The following is a 22,458-nucleotide window of genomic DNA, read 5'->3' as shown; positions in this document are numbered from 1 at the left end:
TTTGTGAATGATGGTGCTCCTCTTCTGTGCACTGTCATTTACAATATCACAAGCCACCAGTTACTACTGTAGTCTCTCTCCCCTAATAGCAGGCGGCTGGGTCTGGGCTCAGTCTTTTTTTTTATTCTTTTAAAATTTATTATTTTCAGTATAAAGAAGGTGGCAAAGGAAAGCAGAGGAGACACAGACAGGGCTTTGAGATTAGATGGCGGGCTGCAGAATGTAGAGCGGGCGGTGTCTTCAGTGCTCCCTCATAGGAATACCTAGTAATTGGGCTTCAGCCTAGGGTGGAGCTACAGCCAGTACTGGCAGAAATAAAAATGTCATTTTATTTTTAAAACACTGTGCAGATTTGAATAGGAACAAGTGCTATGTGCACTGGGTCCCTAGGAGATTTACCAAGCATTTTCTACTTTTGGCAATAATTAATTCAGCACGTAAGACTTTAAAAGTCCTGTTTCTTTTTAAAAACAAATACTGTATAAATATAGTACAATAATAAAACAGATATAATACAACTAATACAATTTAAAAATATATAGTCTTAAAAGAAATGCCTAAAAGAAAATTGACCTCTAACGATTTTAGTTTTCCAGCTGTTGCGCAGATGGACCTAGGATTCTCTATGGTCTCTTGGTTTGATCTCTGCTGCAGAGCTCAGAGGTCATAATGCTTTACACACTTTCATCTAAGTATGTAATTATCCTCATTTATATGCATAAAGGGCAGAGACCATTAATTAACATAACAGTGTGGCTTCCACTAGTCCATCCCTGTGTTTTCCTTTCTCATTTGATAGACAGCTGCATTTAGTCAAATAAGTAAGTAAGTAAGCAGCTGATAGAGCAGGAAATAGGGAGGATTAAGGAGGGGATAGAACCCCCATATTACATGCTTGGTACCTAGAAAAGAATGATAGAAGTTTCTACAAAGAAAATACTTTTTGTTAATGATTACATCACTTTTTTCAGACAGTAGTACCATCTTCATTACCTCCCCCTAATGTGAAGGGGAGTAGCTAGAATTAAATCTGCAAGATGGCATATGGATAATATAACATACAGATAAAGAAAAATCTAACAAAGGTGTGTTTAAATGTGCATGTATGCACTATTTCAGGTTGCAATTTCAAAGCATTTGCATTTAAACAAACGTGGTCAAATATGTGGTCAAATCTGTAAATGGTCAGGTTGGGTGTACCCAAGCAAAAGTTGAATTAAGCAGCCAAATATTTCTGCATATTTTCAAAAGTAATACCTGATGTTAACATTTCCATTACTGATATTTCAGAGCTTCCCGTTGTACAAGCAGACTTTCCTTGGGTCACAACATAATTTATGCTGATGTCCAAAAACTTAAAACGAAAGCTAAAACTTGTTTAGCCACCGTAAAGAAATTGTAAATAATAAAGTAATATTGTGTTCCATGCTCTGAATTTTTTCAAATAATTTTTTCAATCTCTGCGAGAATGTTATAAACCTTACAAGAGGAAATTGATTTAGATTTTGCGACTTTTCACATAATTATCTATACGGCAGGAAGTTTTTAAATGTATGCCTGCACTTTGAGCTAAGATGATTTATTTAACAGGCACAAAATTTGTAACCTTTTCTTCTGAATGATCTACGGATGTTTCACATTTGTGAAGGTTATAAATTTGCCTGTGTAATGAAATCTTTAATTTCAGTCTGGAATCTCTCTGAGACAAAAACCTGTAACTTAAGATAAATGGGTGCATAATTATCTAGTGCTCACAACCTTGAAGCACAGCAAAATTAACAAAACAATTGGTTCCATCCTGGCTCTGGGTCTTGAAGGGTTAATCCACATATTTAATTTGCAAGTTTCAGCATTCATTAGGCAAAGAAAATGTTGCTCAGGGGGGCTTAATATATAATTGTCTTCTAAGTGCACGCTGAGAAAATTTTCTGGTCAGTTTTATCAGAGCAGCCATTGCAATGGAATCATATGCAGTGCCACTATTGTACTGTCAACACTTACATGCTATGATATTCCCATATCTGTTCTTCATTCTGTTCTCGTCTTTCTTTGCTGACTCCCACGGTGCTGACTGTCCTTCAAAGAAGCTCTGGAAAAAAAAAAAAAAAAGAGTCGCAAAACATTGAAGGAGGGGAAAATCCACACTCCAAGGTTAGGAGTAGAATTGCAGTGATAACTTCTTAATAGAACTAGAAAAAAATGCCAGTTTGACTGAAGTAACAGAAACGACTGTCTCAGTTGTTCACAAGATGATTTAATTATCTGGAGATCTAACCGAACAATCATGTGTGCTTCATTTGAGCAATACGCAAGGTACAATTTACGTTGTCACTATCACACATGCCTTTCAAAGCAGTGCCACCCAAGCTTCCTCTCTAGATAATGAACCAAGAATAAACTGTAATGGGAACATAAATGGAGATCGACAATACAGCATTCTGATAAGCTGTGTATTTGCTAGACCTTCTGATAACAAAAGAAAGGCCATTCACCGTCACAATCAACAGGCATCATATATTTTTAGACTCACCTACACTAAGGATACAAACATAGCCTATGAAGCTAAGGATAACATTTGCCACCCATTTTACAAAAACACATTAAGAATGGTAGTGCAAGGAACAGAAATATTGTATCATGCATTGTCTAGTGAAGTCTCCATAGGTAAGTAAGTAAAGGTCTCTAAGTAAAGGTGTCTAAGTAAAGAACTAGAAGGTCGGTGACACAAGTAGCTTAACTGAAAGTTGAACTCAAACTGCAAGGATGTTCCTCACAGGGGACACATATAGTAGTGAAAACCTAAGAGGGGACTGAAGCCCACCCTACTCCAATCAAATGGAAGAAAACTATTTGGGCAGAGTTACATTTTAAAGGGACTAACTAACATAACTGGGAAGGTCACCAGATGTGCCACAAAAGTTGGAGTAGTACAGGTTACCTAGCTAGATAAACAGATGACAAAAATCTTAAATAGTAGATATGGGATGTTTACAAAGGTATTTTACTCTTCTGACACTTCACATTTAGACAAAGCAAGCAATTGACTCAAGAGTATAAGTGTTTGGTTGGTCCAGTAGACCTCAGTGCTCTCTAAGCAACAAGCTTAGGAAAAATGTTTTTTCTTTACAGGCGTGATGTACTAGTAAAACAATTAAAGTAGAGCTCAAGCAAAAAATGTTTTGCTAGTTTTGGATAGAATGGGCAACGGATAAAAGCTAGAGTTACGCCTGTTTTGTTGTAGGTATCATCCTCATTGGGAAGATTTACCCTCTCTTCCTGTTGTGTCCCTACGACAGAAAGTAAGGACCTTGGGCACCTTGCCATCAGCAGAATCACTTAAGCATAACTGCCAACTTTCTTTACATTAAATGACTCCCAGAAACACTGCAGAATCTCAACTGCTAGTGATATCTCACTGGTTTGGACAGCAAGAATGAGATGCCTTTACAGAAAGGGTAAGAAATTCTGCTGGTGAGTTGGCATCGGCGACAAGATTGCTAGTGTGACATAGGCCCTAGAGTTAGGAAGGGTTGTCAGTTTTGTGTTCCTGTTTGAATCTGTATTGGTGAGATTTCGTACTTCCTGTTGTGTCACTGGAATAGGAAATGAGGAAAAATCTTCTCAAAAGAGAGAGAAAACAATAAAGTGTTTACAGGTTGTAACCCCTTCCCACCCGATCCAAAACTAAGGAAGTAACTGTCTGAAGTTCTGCCTTATGCCATTTAATAAAACTCTTTAATTTCCTTATATACACTGTTAAAGATTGTGACAAAGTTTGACTTGATTGATATTTTGTGCAGTTCTTTTGAACCACAGGTATTTGTTGCCAACCAAAATACTAAAACAAAATCTTGCATGGAAATATTTTCTTTTCGTCTTTTAGTGTAAAACTCCACATAAAGACAGCTTCAAAATGTTGCCCTCTTGATCAGGCCACGGTGTGATTAGTGTTATTTATTTGAATTCAACACTATCATCTCCTACTTTTTCCTTTTTCAACCACACATATTGAACATGGTGGAAGAGCAGTAAAACACAAGTGTTCATTCACTTAGAAAGGTTTAGTGGTATAAATCTAGCAACACAAACATCCAGGAAGATCAAACGGCTGTTTCAGTAGTATGCCATAGGGTTAGTTCAAAGTGTTACATGAAAATTAAAGGTTTTTATTTTTAGTGAGAAACCCAACACACTGCTCAACAGCAACACATTCTATTTAAGACACTAAGGCTTTCCCAGTGAACTTTGTGCTGTAGGAACTTTGCTATAATCCTAGAAAGGTGGGGGTCCAAGTTGTCAACAGCTGCCCAGTAAGATGAAGATGCTTCTTACTTTTTTTCTGGAAGTGAAAAACATTTAAAAGACATCTGTACATTTACTTAAAAAGCTACCATAGGCATTAAGTAGCTGTAGGCTGCCTTACTAGGTATAAAGAAATTACTGTGTGCTCCATTACGATGAGAGCTGTACCCCATATTACAGGATCATTGTTTACAGCCACCACCAGATTATCCTATCAAATATTTAGGGGGTGTTTTGATGATGTAGATAAAGGGGCTAGGTTGTCTTAGGTTATTCTTTCTAGTCTGCTGCGGAATAGTAATATAGTAACATAGTAGGTAAGGTTGAATAAAGACAAGAGTCCATCCAGTTCAACCTATGTGTGTATGTGTATATGTGAATGTGTGTCTGTATTTATCTTGCTCTAGCACCTACCATATCCCTGTAAATTAAGTGAAAGAAAAAAACTCATCAGATACCAGTGCCTGTGGAAGAGAATTCCACAATTTCACTACTCTCACAGAAAAATACCCTTACGAATGTTAAGATTGAACCCCCTATCTCGTCTAACCTCATGTTGTATCCTTTAAGCAGCATAGACTGGTTGCGCCTTCACCCATCCATCCAATGTAATATTTGCCCAAAGATGGATGGATGGTTGAAGTTGTACAAAGGTAGACAACAGGCATTGACAAATGGGTAAAAGGAAGACATGAAGCTGCTTGCATCTAAAGCAGACATACTGCCTTGGTGACTTAATATTGCCTATATAGTATCCAGTATGGTCATAGAGCTTTGTTATGTTGGTTGCTGCTATGAGGGTATTGGAAACACAACAATTACCTACCTACGTCTATGGAATACTTACACAGACATAACAAATATATGCTGTTACCCAAAGGCTACAAGAAAAAGCCAAATGTTCCCTACTGATAAAAACTGATTCTTTAAGAATATTTGTATTCTTCACAAGAGCTGGAATTTGGTAGACTGATGAGTATTCTAAGCTTTCTGTTTCGACTTTATCATTTTGGAGACCCATAAACTAAAAGATTTACAGTGCCATACCTTTTCCACTATGAAAATAAGCAATAAAGCAGATCCTCTGTCTTCTTCTAAGTAAACAGTCAAGAATTATAGTATGCCTATGAAATTGGCAATGAACTTGAATACTTAATTATTCAAATGACATAAATACTATCCATATGAAAATAAAAGCTGTATTTATAATTAACAACGGGTGCATTATAATTACATACAAAATAATTTGCATAATTTAAGCAGCTACAAATCGAAGAAAGGTTTTTCATGTCCATTTAATGGGAAATAATAAAATATAAAAGGATTGAAGAGGTTATTTAGTGTAAAGTGATTATTTTTTTTCTCCGAGACACTGCTTCACTGCTCATTATGTTGGAGTGAAATCATCAGATAAAAAAATAAATAAAAACCTGCCTAGTGTATGCACACAAGCATGCACACAAAATGTGAAAATAAACATTATGAAAAAAAAAACCCCATACTGTTAATAAAATACATTTTGTGCTACTGAATGAAGACAAACATACTTTCTAATTTGAAACTTAAAGTAGTAAATTAGCTTGGCAGTTACCTGCCAACAAATATTAATATTTTGGTCTCTTGCTCTTAAAATTCACTTACCACTGTCAAGCAGCATAGGCAGTTCCCAGAATACGGCTTATTCAGGGACCTGCCCCCAGCCTGTGAGTGAATTGGCAAGGAGCAGAAGAACACTCATGTGGGTATCACTAGGGGCGTTTCTACAGTTTTTGCCACCCGAGGCCGAGGAGTAAGGTGCTGGCAGGGCACATTAAGGGGGTGGTGCATATTACTGAAGGGTTTGGGGGTGTGCGGTACCTCTGTCCCAGCTCACTGATGTCACTAGTTGCCAGGAACTTGTCGGGATACAGCCAGAGTGTCCCACTCAGCTCCTGGCAACCAGTGACATCAGTGAGCTAGGCGGGACACTGAACAGAGTGTCACAGGTTAAAAAGAGCACTTAGCAATGTGATCCAATGAGATGCCACCTGAGGCAACCACCTCAGTCTGCCTCATAATAGGGATGGCCCTGGGTCATTCTCTGTACTCTTACTTACTAATTCTCTGTGTGGATTGACAGTTCTGTGCATTGCAGCAAAGACTCACTGGCTTACAGTGCTGCCTATTTTCTCTCAGTCCTAAGTCCTGCTGTACAGGACAATATGAGAGGCAGATTTAAAGACAGACTAAGGTACTAGTAAAATATAAAATAAAGAATGTTTAAATGAAGCCAGTAACTAGGTGCTCTTACAGAATTGATCGGGACGGGATTGAGGCCCACTAGTGCTAAGTCCACTTACCCTTTTAGCTATGTGCCCACATTGGTCTTTGCTTTCATAACCTAGCTTCATCCCAATAAATAATTTTTTTGTATGTGTACAAATAGCTAAATTTGAAGAGTAGCTCCCAAATTACAAAAAAAATCTCCTTATATTTCTGATTGTCTAAATGTATTTAAAATTGATATTCAATATAATGTTCCGCCGTAGCTTTCTGGGTTAGATGATCTGAAATGCACCCTCAACATGCCAGTGAGGGTTTCTTCCAAACCCACAAATGGTCACTGTAAGATTTTGCATGTTCTGCATCGGTACAAACAAGCCCATGCAATGTTGGGTAATTCTTCGTAACATAAACTTTTATATCTCAAAATGCTCCTCCTACTGCCAAGGACTGTATGTCCTACAGTCTATTACACATCGCTTTATGACTTCTCGTTTTGGGTACATAATGTATGTCCTTATATGGTAGAAAATGCAAATATATGATTTAAAATGGTTTGGAGTGACCGTACCATTCAATAATCAGATTTAAGATGCAGCTAACATCATAACCTCTAGTGGATAGTTTAGAGACTCATACATTTTACATTTCCATATTCCTTTTAGAAATGTATTTTACCCCTGAGAACATCTATAACGTTTCTATAGAAAAAAATTTAGTATTAGTAAAACCTAAATTTAGGAATAAATGAGAATATTAAATGTGTGTGTTGGTATAAATGACTAATATGGTAAAAAAATGGATTACTGAATCTAGCATGCAACTGATGATTATCTGTGTTTCTATTTTAGTGTTACTGGAACACTCAACAAGGGAATGTCTCTCTTTGTGGTACTGAAGAGGTAGGAATGTGAATAAATATGAAAAGAACTGTGGAGGTGAAAGTAATGGATGAACAGTATCATTCTGAATTGATGACAGTGTTGATGTTTATTGGAAGCCACATTTCCATCAATATAGAAATAGACCCGTGAGCTGTGAGACATCACCAGTTTAGCTGTTCCTTAAAGTGACCATGTCACCACAGGGTCACTTTTACCCAACGGACCATCTGTAAAAGAAGCATGGATATACTTACCTTTGCAGTGTCCTGTGTTTTTAAAATCTGCTGCATCCTCCCTCCCTGCTGCTTTAAGTTGAATACTTGCTCTTCCTGGTCGTTGTGGTTCCTACTGCTATACAGTTTAGGGATAAACCGATTCCATTTTTCCATTATTGAGTACGAGTACCAATATTTATCTTTCGGTACTCGCTGATACCGGTACTTCCGGGAGCATGAAGCCGGCTTTCCAGCCAATCAGGAAGCCATGTGGCGGTTCATTACCCACTGCTCAGCTTCCTGATTGGCCAGGAAGCTGGCTCCATGTTTCCTCACGCCACTGCCGGTCAGTTGAAACCTCCCTCTGACTGGAAGTTCCCATATCAGGTGTAAGTATCGGAGCACAGGTACTCACCCAAGTACTCAGTATCGGCACTGATACCATTATCGGTGCATCCCTAATACAGTGTATGGAACATGAGGACTCCAAGGGACATTCCATCGCCAGAGTGGAGGAGAAGACAGGCTGAAGGTTATCCAGCTGTGCAAATCAGCTAAGTAAACAAGATAATTGGTTCTCATTTAGGATCTAATTAGGGCCAAAGTCTAATGTGTACCCTCAAAGTGGACTGATAAGCAAGTGTGAGAGGTGCCCTTTTACGGATAATCGTTCAGCCTGATAATCGTTCAGCCTGGTTCATGAAAGTAATGGGTACTGAGGTCTCCAACACCAGTGGGTTGTTAGCAGGGAGAGTTCTGGAGGGTGTCTGATGACAGGAGGCCTCAATAAGTTGTAGCTCATAGGCACTGAGTTGGGAGCAGAAATAGTGAGATTTCACTTAGTTGAGCGACCTCAGGCCCACAACTCAATGTACTCAGCCTAGTTCCCGTGGAGAGGAGGGCTCTAATTTTAGCTGGGAATTCAGGATTCTTGTTAGTGTGAAACAGAAGTCAGATTCCACCCTTGGCTTCAGGGATTCCCCACAGCTGGATATTATTCCTACTGTTGCGCTTTTCTCCATCATCCACTTTCAACTGCAGGGGAACGGCAGTTCGCCCTGCAAATGACAGCTGGGCGGAGCCAGCCATGATCTCACGGCTCGCTCCACCCAGTTGTAATGACAGATCAGCGTCCCCAAATGACCCGGGGACGCTGATCTGTCATTAAACAATAACAACTGGGCAGAGCCGGCATGTGACGTCACAGCCGACTCAGCCCAGTTGTTATTCATTGGCCGGGACCTGCTAGAAGATAGCTCTGTCACTATGCCAAATTGTGTTTCTTTTGCCGGTATCTGTGCCGGCGTTTTTAAAAATTATTTTTAATTTTTTTTCTTTAAACTATTTTAATTATTTTTTAAATTTTCCTGCAATTTAAAAACAATTTTTCAACTTATGTTTTCTTTTTTAAATTTATTTCACTTATTTTCTATTCTGCTCACTACCTCGGAGTTTCCGAGCAGAATAGCGGAGCCAATTCACTCACTGCCATTAGGCCCCTATGAGAAAAGGGGCGAACGGCAGCGAGTTAGCTGCCAGGGCTTCGGCTCAGCCGATCCAACATCATGTTGGATCGGCTGAGTTGAAGTCCCTCTGCATGTTCGGCTGACCGAAGGCAGCCAATGTACGACTGAAAGCAGCTGATGTACGGCTGAAATCAGCCGTACTAAGCCAGAGTGAATAGCCAAACGTAGTTCGGCTCACTTCACTTTGGCTGGGTTATTCACTCGGCTGTCTTCGGCAGCTTTGTGAATAATCCCCTCAGACTACAAGAATGATTTTAAAAAGTCAATTGTTGGACTTTTGAGGTACCGGGAGCATGTATTTATACATGTAAATATTCAAATAATTTTTTACTAAACATAATAAAAATCACAAAAAACTTTAACGTTTGTTAAAACAGTTCACCTATCTATAAAAACAATCACTCTGTTTATAGTCCCTTACAACGGTTCATTGGGTCATGTGAATACCATAATATAAACAAAATAAAGCAGAACAGTAATGCAGTGGATATCTGTATTATATAGGTTATTGTTCTATTTACATACCTTCGGTCTTCTCCTAATAATGTGGCTATAAGGATACAAAACACATAGGGGGTTATTCACAAAGCTAGCCGAAGGATCAGCCATAGCTCCGGCTGATCCTTTGGCTAGCTTCGGCCACTTGCTGTACGAGCTATTCACTATAGTCTATACAGCTCCCGAAGTTGGCCGAGCAGCTCGGTCGAGCCGCAGGCATATGCTTCGGCTCAACCAAGCCGAGGTGAAAGCCGAAATGGGTGGAGCCAGCCATCATCTCGCGGCTTGCTACGGCCACTTTCAATGACAGATCAGCGCCCCCTGATTACCATGTAACCAGGGGACACTGATCTGTCATTATGATGAGAGCTCAGCAGAGCTGGCTTTGATATCACGACCGGCTCCGCTGAGCTCTCATGACAGTTCAGCATCCCCTGGTTACCTGGTAACCAGGGGACACTGATCTGTCATTATGATGAGAGCTCAGCAGAGCTGGCTTTGATATCACGACCGGCTCCGCTGAGCTCTCATGACAGTTCAGCATCCCCTGGTTACCTGGTAACCAGGGGACACTGTGGAGTTGGTGTGGAGAGGCAGCTGGCTCTGACCGACCTCTGTGCCTGGCACGGATTGAAGCTGACTGGCCACGTTCTAGGTGAGTATAATGGACCTGATGCATTGCGCTTGTCCTCACCTTGCATACATGTGCGACCACTGAGGGACACCCAGCCATGGCACATGCCAGTCTGAGCAACCTGTGACACCCAGCGGTAACCAGGGGATGCTGAACTGTCATGAGAGCTCAGCGGAGCCGGCCGTGATATCAAAGCCGGCTCTGCTGAGCTCTCATTGTAATGATAGCTGGTCCCGTTGGGCGGAGCTAGCTGCTAGCTCCGCCCAATCGGTTTCTACTTTTTTCTTCAACTTTTTTTTACTGTTTTTCTATTCTGCTCGGTACCACTCAGGTACCGAGCAGAATAGCTGAACCGAATGCCGCTCGGCAGCATTCGGCTATTCACTAACTGCTGTTCGGCCCCTATGAGAATAGGCCGAACAGCAGCGAGTAGCCTGCTGGAGATTTGGCTCAGCCGATCCAGATGTTGGATCGTCTGAGTCGAACTCCTTCTGCACTCCATGTTCGGGCGACCCGAAGCCAGCCGAAGTAAGGCGATGTACGGCTGGTTTCAGCCTATGTACGGTCAGCCGTACAAGCCTGAAGTGAATAGCCGAACAGCGTTCGGTTCACTTCACTTCGGGTCGGTTATTCACACGGCTGCCTTAGGCAGCTTTGTGAATAACCCTCATAGAGACTGTCTCATTTAATATATTGGTACCAGAGGCATAGTGTTACAATTAATGGTTCTGCGTTGTTTTGTTTATATTATGGTATTCACATAAACTAATGAATTGTTGTACTGAACTTTAAAGTGAGGTTGGGTGGCCTCATATAGAGGAATACAGGCAGAGAGGTAGTTTTTGTAGATTGGTGAACTGTTATAACAAACTTTGAGGATTTTTGTGATTTTATTATATTTAATAAAATATGATTTTAATACCCACATGTATGAATACATCCTTTCGGTACTTCAAAAGTCCAACAACATACTTTGTATTAATTATCTATCTATCTATCTATCTATCTATCTATCTATCTATCTATCTATCTATCTATCTATCTACACACGACATATTTACCGTATATATATATTGTGTGTGGGTAGATGGCTAAAAAAAATAGGTAGATAATTTTAGCATTCATTCGCTGCTGAAAACCTTTTTGTATGCTAGATATTAAAGAATCCAATACACGTGTACTTTTCTGCCTTACAGGACTTCTGTAACCTTTTAAAATGGTGACTGCCAATTACTATGCTCTCTCCTTATGCAAAATTTCATCTGCGACTTTTAAGCTGAAAATGGTTCATAGCTTTTGAAATAAACTATTTTCATAAGGCTGAGAGAAGAGGAAAAAATATAAATTAAATCAGAAAAGCGGCAATATAGTGAACAGAAACTGTATTTTTCATTTCTGACACAGTTTTCCCTTTGACAGTTGCCTCTCTGATCCTACCTTATCTCTATTCTGCTACAATAGTGCACCTAAGATCAAAAGAGGGAACGCAAAAGTAAATCATTTATTCGGTAAAAGCCTGGGGCTTAATTCATTAGTGCTTAGAAATATCTCCTTAGATTCAGACCTACTCCCATAAAGAATGGTAATTTAACAGGTGTTTAAAGCTTACTTGTAATGAACACTTTAATTATTGAGCAAAAGAGAAATACCATAATTTCTGGAGCTGGGAAAAAGCAGCAAAGAAACCAACGTATCATTTTCCAAAACAGGAATAAATAGGGCCTGCAGATGCAGTGTGATGAGACACTAATGTGAAGACAAATTGGATAACTGCATTTTAGTTCTAACTAGGTTGTATATATTTTTATATAATATGAATACTAATATATTTTGGAGAAATTAGTAAAATTGTGATAAAAAAATGTAATATTACCTTGGACGAGTAGTACATACAGTAAATTAGATTAAAGAGATTCCAATAGGCTTATTTAAGGCCGTAAATATATACAGACTTAATTTATTTCCGTTGTGTTGACTTACATATGCAAGCTTTATATTTGTACCCTCTTTTAGGTTTACTTCCATTGATTCTAACTTTTAAGAATATGGGACTCTTTTTAACGAATGGTGGATATCGGTATCAGCTCTCCATTATCTTACATACACTGTGGACCATGCCAGGGTTTCACTGGCTCCACGGTGTGCAGCCGGTGAAGCTCCATTGAGTTCCCTATGCTCATGCTATGAAGCAGAGACAGCTCTCTCTGATTAGAGGAAAGCCAGTCATGTGACTTTGACAGATCACATGACCAGGCTCTCCTCATGTTTTGCCTATATTACTATTCGTTTTTACTGAGCTTCTACAGCCTCATAGTGGCGAACAAGCAGAATGCAAGGCACACTGTTAAAGCACATTAAATTAGCTATATTGCTTTTATTTATTTTTTTACAGCAACAGTATACGCCCTTTAAGGGGTCTGGGCTCTGAAGTCATCTGAGTTCTGACAGTTGCTATCTTGTCAATAGCTTAACCTCACTCACTGTTTCTCAACCTCTGAAAATGCACAGAAGCCATGTAGTTGTTTCATTCCACTTAACTATTGTTCTCTTTCTCCCTGCTACCAAGTGTACATAACAAGAGCTATTTACTGTTAGACCCCATTCACACCTGCGATTGCTCATCTTTAGCAGGAGGCGCTATAATATACAATGACAGCTGCCATGGAACTGCTTGCAGCCTGTTTGCATGTAAACGCACAGGCTGTGATCACCTGCAGACAATTGCACCTGGACGCAAACAATCTGCATTCAGGTGCCATATATATTATACTGAAGAGTTCCTCTACACTTTTATAGCGTTTTGCACACTCACAAGCACAGAGTACAATCTGAAGATTGTTTCTTTATGTTATGCCCTATGTCATTTATGCCATATATAATTTAGTGGATTTTGTTTGTGACAATGGTATTATAAGTTATAATCAGCATGGATTTAGGAAGGACCATTCTTGTCAGACCAACCTACTAACAATCTACGAAGAGGTGAGTAGAGATCTGTATGGAGGAGACATGATTTTGATGTACAAAATGCTTAGTGGTGATGGCAACATCTGCAATACAATTTTTACTGTAAACTCAGTGACAAGGTCTAGAAGCCACCACCTAAAACTGGTGGAGAAAAGATTTAACCACAAGGGGCAGTTAGAACGGTTAAAATCTGGAACTCGCTGCCACAAGCAGTGGTATCAGCAAAGAGTATTGAATCATTAAAAAATCTATTAGATACCTTCCTCAGAGACGACAACATACAGGGGTACAGGTACTTTTAAAAACTAGACCACACAGGGATTCATATACACACACACACACACACACACACCCACACACGCACATGCACATGCACAATCACATACAGGCACACAAAGGTTGAACTTGATGGACCAGTGTCTTCATTCAACCTCAAATACTATGTAACTATGTACACAAAACCAAAATTCAGCGGATATAAAATTATAAAAAGGATTGAAAAGTTTTGTATATTTTCAAATAAATAAAAACATACAAAAATAAAATGTTTAAACACAAGGAAATTATTCTGATTTTTTTGATACATGTTTTGGAGATGTAAAGGAACAGAAATAGGTTCCAACTAACCAGTGAAGTACACAGTGCCTAGAGCAGTGTACACCCATGTTATGGCTTTGTGAGGCCTGGTTATCTTCATATGCTACCTGCAGTGCACACACCCATTAATTCCCTGACACATGTGTACAAATGAGATTGACTTGGCAAAATCACCCTCATGATATTCTGGAGCTGAATGCATGCAGCTCTACGAGCTGTGAGATCACCATCCCAGAGATGCCTGCAAAATGACCAGCAGTCTTTATGATTTCTGAATCACAAACCTGGAACAAGCAAGCAGCAAATGAAGTTAGAAGTTCTTATCTGCCTGTTTGTTTCAGGTCTGTGACACAGAATGTACTGAAGCCAGACACAGCCAGGCAACCAACATTTTCAGGAGAAAGCAATGAAAGCTCCATATTTCTCTTATGTTATAAATAGGGATATCCATAATTGTCAAGAGCTTAAAGCCACCAGAGTACAGGAGTTTTTTGACTTGTGGCACTCTTCTCATAAAACACTAGCTCCAATGCTAGCTGTAGAAAACCTTATAGAAAGACATTTTAGGTGACCCTGAGCATTATTACAGAACAGTTGGTGTTACAGTTGGAGGTCTGCAGCTTCTTCCCTTTGTTCTCAACCTCTTTAAAGTCTTTCTAAACAATTCCCTTTGCATGAAATGTGTGAGGACCAGCTGCAGGTTCTTCTCAGCATTCAAATGTATCCTTCATTGGTCCAATTGCTGCCCATTGTGTACACAGAGAAACCAGCTTGATCTGTGGAGATGGCAAAGAAGACAAAGCACCGTCTCTCCCTGCCAATGGCTATAGGGCCCAGTGTCTGGCTTACAATTGAGAAACTCTCGCTAACCTAATTTCTGATGTACACAGGCTAGAGATAAATTTCAGGCAGTCATACTATGTTTTTAGAAATACACGTTCCATCCAAAAGCAAGAACTGTACATAGTATGATAAAGTATGATAGAGTTCCTTAAACCTCAATTCCACCTTTGCTAGAGGCACATGAGGGGTAAGCAACTAGGTAGGAGGCACTCTCCTTTTGACAGCAGTGGCGGTTGGCACAGGTGGAAGGGATCGCAATGACAGAATAACGCAGTTGCTGCCCTCCCAAGAGAGAGTTGCCCTGTATCAACTGAACTGCACAGCCCAGGAACCCCAGAGTGGCAGGGGTGTATCTACCGCAAGGAAAACTAGGGACTTGCCTAGTGCAGCACTTTCTGAGGGGGCGGCAGAAAACGCTGCTCCAAAACAATGAGGCGGACAGGGCCGGACTTGCCTTTGGGCGTACTGGGCACTTGCCCAGTGGGCCGAGGCTGGGCGGCACAGAATCAGGCAGCAGCGGCTGCCTAATGAGGCAAACTAGGCGGCCGCAAGGCCCTAAGACCGGCTGCCTAATTAGAGAGCTGCCCGGTGGAGGGGAGGGCTCAGTGAGATGTGGTCCAGCTGGCTTTGTACAGGAGGTGGAGGAGAAGCAGCGGGTGGCTGGCCATAGCATGTGATCTGATGGCGGGATGTCACAGAATCAGGCTGTTGACTGCAATGTATCCTGTTGGTACTGATGGCACTTTGAGCTGCAGGTAAGAGGAGCAGCACATGCATGTAGGGAAAGGGACTCAACACAGCCCACCATAGACCCCACACAGCATACCATAAACCCTGCACAGCTCTCCTGAGACCCTGTGTGCGCTGTATCCAATGACTGACAGGTTGTGCAAAATGTCCTAAACAGGATGAGGTGGGGAAAATTTACTGCAGAGTGGCCAGCTGAATCCATTGCTTGTGGTTTACTGTGCTGCTGGGGCTAGTGCTCTACTTCATCCCAACTTACAAGCTCATCCAACCACTGGCCATTGAGTTGACAGTTTAGTCAGAGAGGAGGTCACATGAGTATTTCCAACTCCTACCACAATCTGGTGCTGTAAACCAGACCATGCAGAGGGATCAGGTCACATGATCACTTTTTTGGGATGTTTTTAAGCTACTGAAAGACATAAACATTCATTTTTGCAATCCGGAGGATATAAAAGGAAACCTGGGGGACCTATATATACATTTATATTGCTGATGTAATGTTCTGATGTCCTTCAATACAAATCTGTCACCAACCTGAGCAATTTAAATTTAGCACAGGAAGAAAAAATGTGGAAGCAAAGATAACCTTCAGTAAAAACTGCATGTCAACATGATCAGAAGATCCAGGGAAACAGGCAGGTGAATTTGTATATATATATATTGACTTTTGCTGTCATATGTGAGTTTGATTTTGGGCCCTTCCATCTCCAGAACCTCCTTGCTGGTCAGTAAGGCTGTCTTTCACATTAAAGGACCAATGCTGAAGCTTCATGGCAAAACCGAGGGGGCAAGACTAAGCTCAACTTCTGTATTACTCTCTGAATCTTTCTACTGTGAACTACACTCATTTTATTCCAGACTATCAACACATTTATGTTGATATAAATGTAGGAAATAGTATCTTTTCTGCTATATGGATGGGAACTCATGGACTATGGAAAGGGGAACTTTACCACATTAAAAGCAATTGCCAATCTGTATACAAGTTGGATGAAAATATTCAGCAGTCTGCACAGACAAGCAAAATCTAGTATGCAGCAGAAAGCAAGTATAATGCATAACATGATAGCACCATTTATTGATTCTCACTCATTTGTCAAACAGACTTGCTGACTGACTTCCCCTCAAATGCAAAATGTTATTCAAGAGCTCAGGGGGAATTGCCTGCAAGTTGTACAGGCAGTGAAGGGAGATTATTTTTCAAATAATTTCATGGTCATATCTTTTCTGCTACAGAACACTGCACATTACATCTATCAGTCTACAAGTGTCATCCTTTCTCATGCATTTCACAAGCTTTTTACTTTAAGGAACCATTTAACCTAAACCAGAAGCTGACTTACATGAAAAGCTGTTAAAAACATTAACAGAAATAAAAGTACAACTTCCCATGAATTGATTACGCACGTTAAAGTTAGGCTACCTGACCTCATTCACTTACAGCTTCTTATGGCCTGACATATAACATGTATGGTCATACACGCTTATAGTAAAATCTGTGAGCTACTGTTGTTTGGCATCTTTGAGGAACTTCTGTATTATGCATGGATCAAGCATAAAATGTCTCATGATTTAACCATACAAGGCTCAGTTCCTGTTAGTCTAGGTCTAAAAGTGATATTTTTGTCAGACCTTAAAGAGGGACTTTACATATATATCTTCAAAATAACATCAAAGGCACCTTTGGAAGTGTTTAGTAATGGCAATCTTCAAACACATACTTCTAGATAATTGCCGGCTTTTTATTTTTTGCATACCTTATTTTTCTTTCCCTCCCCATTCTTCTCACAGTGGCCATTTTTACTAAGGTGAATCCATCTCCCTTTACTTCCTGGAACTCTGGCACATGTGACTAGGACATGTGACCATGCACATCATTTCAAGGGAGGAAAATGCCTTTCCCTGAGATCTGGTGAGATTACAGATGAGATTTCCCAGCAACGCACTGCTGAGGTAACCTTCCCGGGATGTAACACTTGGGCACATTACATCACTTTTGCCAAAGTGGACCCGGAAGTAGAATACAAGACATTGTAACTAAAATTATAATATGTTTGTTTAACTAATAAATGTAAGATGATTTCATAGCAGCATGCAGAGCTGCATGCTAATGTGATTTTTAGCCAAAAGGGTAAAGGTCCACTTTAAGGACATGGAAATGATATGGCATGTCCCATTTAGCCACAAGCTGCCTACTGTTTTATGTTATTAATCCCTTCAGTTAATTTCAGCCTGCAGGAGAGCACCAGAGAAGCTTCTTATGTTTCCATAGGATTATGGTACAGGAGGTCAGCAGTGTATTGTATCTGCCCCTAACAATCATACATTTATCTGAGGTATTTTTAGTTATAACAGACTCTTAAATCTTCTCCAAAAAAGCCTAAAATCTGAAAACTGTGTTTAAGTTTTAGGGTCCCTTTTAATCTGAACTTTTGAGGGGTATTCTTGTCCCTAAAGCAATGTTCTTCTGTATATAAAAGTAACAAGACAAAAGGGCCTACGCGCAGAGTGTAATCAATACAACCCAAACTGGATGCCCGTCAGAAAAACATTTAACAATATAAGAAATCAGACTTTATGCATCCTCAAAGTTCACATCCTGTCAGCTAGAGAGGAGATGAAAGGCAACGGTGTCAACTCATCAAACCTGTTATATAGCTATCTCATTGAATCTAAAAAATTAATAATGAATGTTCAAAATAAAATATTGAAAGTTCTTTTTTGGAAATTACAAGAGATGAAAAAGGCATTTGAAGTTTCTGTTGCATTATACCTTTTTTTTGCAGCACCTCCTGCCATCGTACCCGTCTAAGTTTCATACTCACTTCATACTCTTCTTTGAATCCGTAGCCTTCAGCACATTTCATCTGTGTGATGTGCTGCAGCAAGTCAGCTACCCTTATGGCTGGGTGAAGCTGGCCTGTCTGGTAGGGAACATCAGCTGCCTCCCGTTTCTTGTATGTATGAGACTGGGCTAAGCTGCTTGTCTCGCTGTTCGTGTGGTTTTCATCTATCAGAAACAAAACAAAACGGGGTTAGTGATCTCAAAGGTACATAAAACACGAACAAAAAACAAATGAAGTATAAACATTTTAATATTTTTTTTTTTCAAAAAGCAAAAACACAAAGGTATAAATGAAAAAAAAAAAAAACAGTGGAAGTGAAATTATGAAGAGAAAGAAGGAACACACTGTGATAGAAATATGCACAATTTAAATTACATTTTAATAGTTTGTAACGATGCATCAAATACAAATGAAACAGACTGAAACAAATTCACAGAGTAGTTTTTAACAGTATAAGCAACTGAACTACAAAGTAAATAACTAACTAAAACTTTTTAAAACATATGGAAAAAAATGGAACACAATATGGTTGGACATTGGTTTAGGGTACATACAGCTAAGGTTAACAGTTCTACCCCACTCATTTGCATGCAACTTGTAACAAAGGTTCTTATACAACACATGAAATGGGGCAAAACTGAGATGCAAACAGATAAAACAGAACCAGTGGGTGTGAAAAAAAGACCTACACGGCTTCCCCTGCCATTTATCCTTCCAAGTGTTGGAAAAGTATACAGAGCTTTGCAATGTATCATCATCCAACATGGGAAAGGACACCCACCTCCCCCATAGTTGTTTCTCCAGAGCGTACGAAGAGAAACTTACCATTAATTGGCACTTTTAAGAAGATATATCAGGAGGGAAAAGAGTAGGAAAAAAATAAGACAGGGCATAAGCAATTAAAATGTATTCATTATCAACAGCATGTCTCCTGACTGTGGTCAAATAGAATTGAAGAGACGGGGGCATGAGGTTGAACTACAAAGCCACAGAAAATAAGCAGTTAAGGAGCTAGAACGTTTGGTGGATCTATGCTTGTATACCTAGCATTAATAAAGGGCAAGGTTGCAAACTTAATGGGATTTTCTACTCTGAGCTAAAAGTGGACCCTTGTTAGAGAAATCTTAGAGTGGCAATACAGAGAGATGCCCATCTCCTGCACACCTAGGACTAGGATCTGTAGCTGCACTTTCATATTTCAAATGCCACAGCATAATATAGTGGCTCATTCATCAAGGGATAATATGGATCTCTATGAGCATCATTATATGTCACTGGAAGACTGCTTACAAATATACCACGGGACATAGAGACATCTTAGTGTTATCACACTGAGCTCTCTGAATCATGGGTCTACTTTTATTTAAAAAGTGGAAAACCCCTTCAAATAAAACCTGTAGTGAGGAAGAATAAAGGCTGCCATTGTTGATCTTTCTGAAAATTTTAGTTCACTGGATGTCATGGCAATTCAATGGCTTCAGTGCTTTCTAAGTGACAGACTCTGAACAAACATCCAGATTAGGAGTTTTCACTTTGCTCTGACTTTCCTAAGTTGAATGTTTGTTCCCAGTCAGTGCCTTAAAATATTAAAGCCAGGGGCAGCCAGGCAACTAACATGTTCACAAATAGGTCAGCAATAGCAGCTTTCCTGTTTCTCTCACTAAAGATTTGCTTTATTTATAATGTAGTTCACCTCTTTTATCTAGCTGGGTAATTTCTTTAAAAGGTGGAAGTGACTGAAATAAAAACATATTTTTATACATTTGATAAATTAATAGGCCACAAGTCACATGTCCATGTATATTGATATTTTAAAGAATGATAATCTAATTTAAATTAATTCTTATATAAGTCCACAGCCTTTACTTTAAATGGATTTCCATCTGAATATGATGTGTCCTATGGTTTATTTATTTCATGCACATGTGCATAATGAAGACATAGATCTATGAAGGGATATTACTTAAAGGTAACATAATATATACAATCTACTACATCATGCCTAAAAATAAGATACGACACAAAGGACAAAAAACAATGCCATTTAATTTTGTTTATTTTTAATTGTCAAAGAATCCATCAAATTTTTGTATCACAGTATATCCAACCTAACTCCAAATCCTCATGAGGTTCTGGTCCAGTCCTAGTTTTCAAACTCCCATTCTGGTCCTGGTATTCCAGATTTTCTATAGAAAATTAAAAATGCCATGACCAGAATGCATCGAAAAAACAGAACATTTGAAACAAAAACAAAGAAAATCAGTAATAGGAAAGATAACAACACCCACCCTCCTCCCACAAAAAGCTTTGTACAAAATGTTTACATGGAAGATAAGTCATATTAAAAAATATATGTATACAGTTTTATAATGGAATAAAAATAATTGGTCATCAGAACTACACACCATGCAACAGTATAATAAATATCTTAAAAGCATCACAAACATTTTATAAGCTTTCACAAAAGTATGTACATACTAAATGTTGCCGGAAGTAAAATCCTTAAAAAATAACATCTTTAGTGCTCTTTTCCTTCATTGAAAACAGCCATTTGATAAAAAGCCAAACTCATATGTACATACGCATTTTCTTACATTTTATGAAACACTTGTTACTTGGATATTTATAGTATATATTTAGACTGTACTTTTTGGTGGATCTTAATTTTGCTTACTTAGTAAGTATTTTCTGCTATGAAGAAAAGTTCAGTAATCTAACTTATTTATTTAATATCTCTTCTATTTTAATGTATTTGTTCCTAAGTTATGCATTATATGACAATTAGTTTGAAAAGTGTTCTCTGCTTTAGTCTTCAAAATGTTATTTATATATTTACTAAATATTTTATAAAACTACAAATACAAGTATACTTTATTGCTGAAAATAGAAACATGGATTTTATATATTAATACATTAATGGAATATTAATAGATTTGTTATATTTTTTTTTCTACTACACAAAAATATACACAATCTTTGGGACACACTTCTGGGTTGTAACTATATGTAATGGACAACATTATTAATGTCATTATAGGGTCTTCAATGCTCTATCCTGATTCCTAACATTGTTTCCACTGCTATCTGTAATTTACATTACTAGGCCCCCTGTACTGCTGAGCCCCATAGTTGTTACATTGTCTTCTACAGTTTTCATTTTGTTACTGATATGCTCAGTGGTGAACAAAGTCAGCAAAGGGGCGCTTTTAGGGGCGGATTAAAATAGGGGTGGGTGCTGCTCTAGGCCTGCCCCTGCAAATAGGCCCAGCCGAGCCGGCCCGAATCGCGGCAGCGAGCTTATGGCAATCCAGACCAGCTGCGACCAGGCAGCTTTAGTGGTCTAGGGATGTCAGTGGCCACAATTAAGCCCTCATATTTCTAGTAAGTTGACCACCACCGTTTTATTCCATACTGAGCTAAATTCTCAGACCCAGTATGACAAAATATTTCAAAGAATGGCATTGGTTTTCATTATTCTCAACAGTCTCATCATTCTTATTTTCATAAGCAATGCATGCTGGCATCCCATTGTATACAAGACAATGCTGTTTACTAAAAATACAAAATTGATTATCTAATTCATTTTATGAATTAAAACTGTATGACGGGCTTACTTGTCAGTGTCAGAAGTGCTGGACAGGGATAAGGGAATGAAAAATAAAATCTAAGATTTTACTTAATAGGCTTACTATAATCCTGCAATTAAATCTGACAGATTTATTCATCCAAACTGTGTTTTTTTCCCTCAAGGGATATTTATATGTGTGATAAAGCCATTCACTAGATGGACATAAGGGAAATTCATTGCATTTGTAGATAATGTGAACAATATCCTAGTCTGCCATGGGTTGTGTAATTGATATTTGACATGGTCTGTGGTGCGGAAGCAGATTTGCTCAGGGAAAAAGGTACCATAGCTATAGGTGTTTGTCTAGTAAAGTAACAGCAAAATTGTTTAATCCTACTTGGTAAAACTCCTGTCCTGCAAGTTCCCAAAAACATTTTTTTGTGACATTTTGGTCTTTTACAAAGACTGTCTTGACATTTTCATTTGGTGTTTCGCCAGATTTTTACGTTCTGCACAAAAAGGCAGATGTTTACTATTACTAGAGCAAACTGTGAGAGTTGAGGAGG

At 39.1% G+C, this 22,458-nt stretch overlaps 1 protein-coding gene across 9 annotated transcripts in view; it reads right to left on the bottom strand.

Annotated features, from left to right (window-relative positions):
• PTPRM (protein tyrosine phosphatase, receptor type M) overlaps positions 1 to 22,458 on the bottom strand; it is a 606,372-nt gene that overhangs the window by 100,093 nt on the left and 483,821 nt on the right. For 4 of the 9 annotated variants that reach the window (XM_018553724.1, XM_018553742.1, XM_018553750.1 and 1 more), the window contains 4 exons: positions 20,433 to 20,510; positions 19,150 to 19,161; positions 18,304 to 18,488; positions 2,002 to 2,089 (listed from right to left, as the gene is read on the bottom strand). In XM_018553724.1, the coding sequence (XP_018409226.1) occupies positions 2,002 to 2,089; positions 18,304 to 18,488; positions 19,150 to 19,161; positions 20,433 to 20,510 (363 nt within the window). The remainder of the gene's footprint in view (positions 1 to 2,001; positions 2,090 to 18,303; positions 18,489 to 19,149; positions 19,162 to 20,432; positions 20,511 to 22,458) is intronic. The other 5 variants (XM_018553757.1, XM_018553782.1, XM_018553774.1 and 2 more) reach the window with 3 other exon arrangements.

The sequence above is a fragment of the Nanorana parkeri genome, unplaced genomic scaffold, assembly GCF_000935625.1.
Source record: "Nanorana parkeri isolate BGI_ZX_2015 unplaced genomic scaffold, ASM93562v1 scaffold7, whole genome shotgun sequence".
Taxonomy (NCBI): domain Eukaryota; kingdom Metazoa; phylum Chordata; class Amphibia; order Anura; family Dicroglossidae; genus Nanorana; species Nanorana parkeri.
The sequence above is the reverse complement of the archived record's forward strand: the minus strand, read 5'-3'. Positions and strand labels throughout refer to the sequence as shown.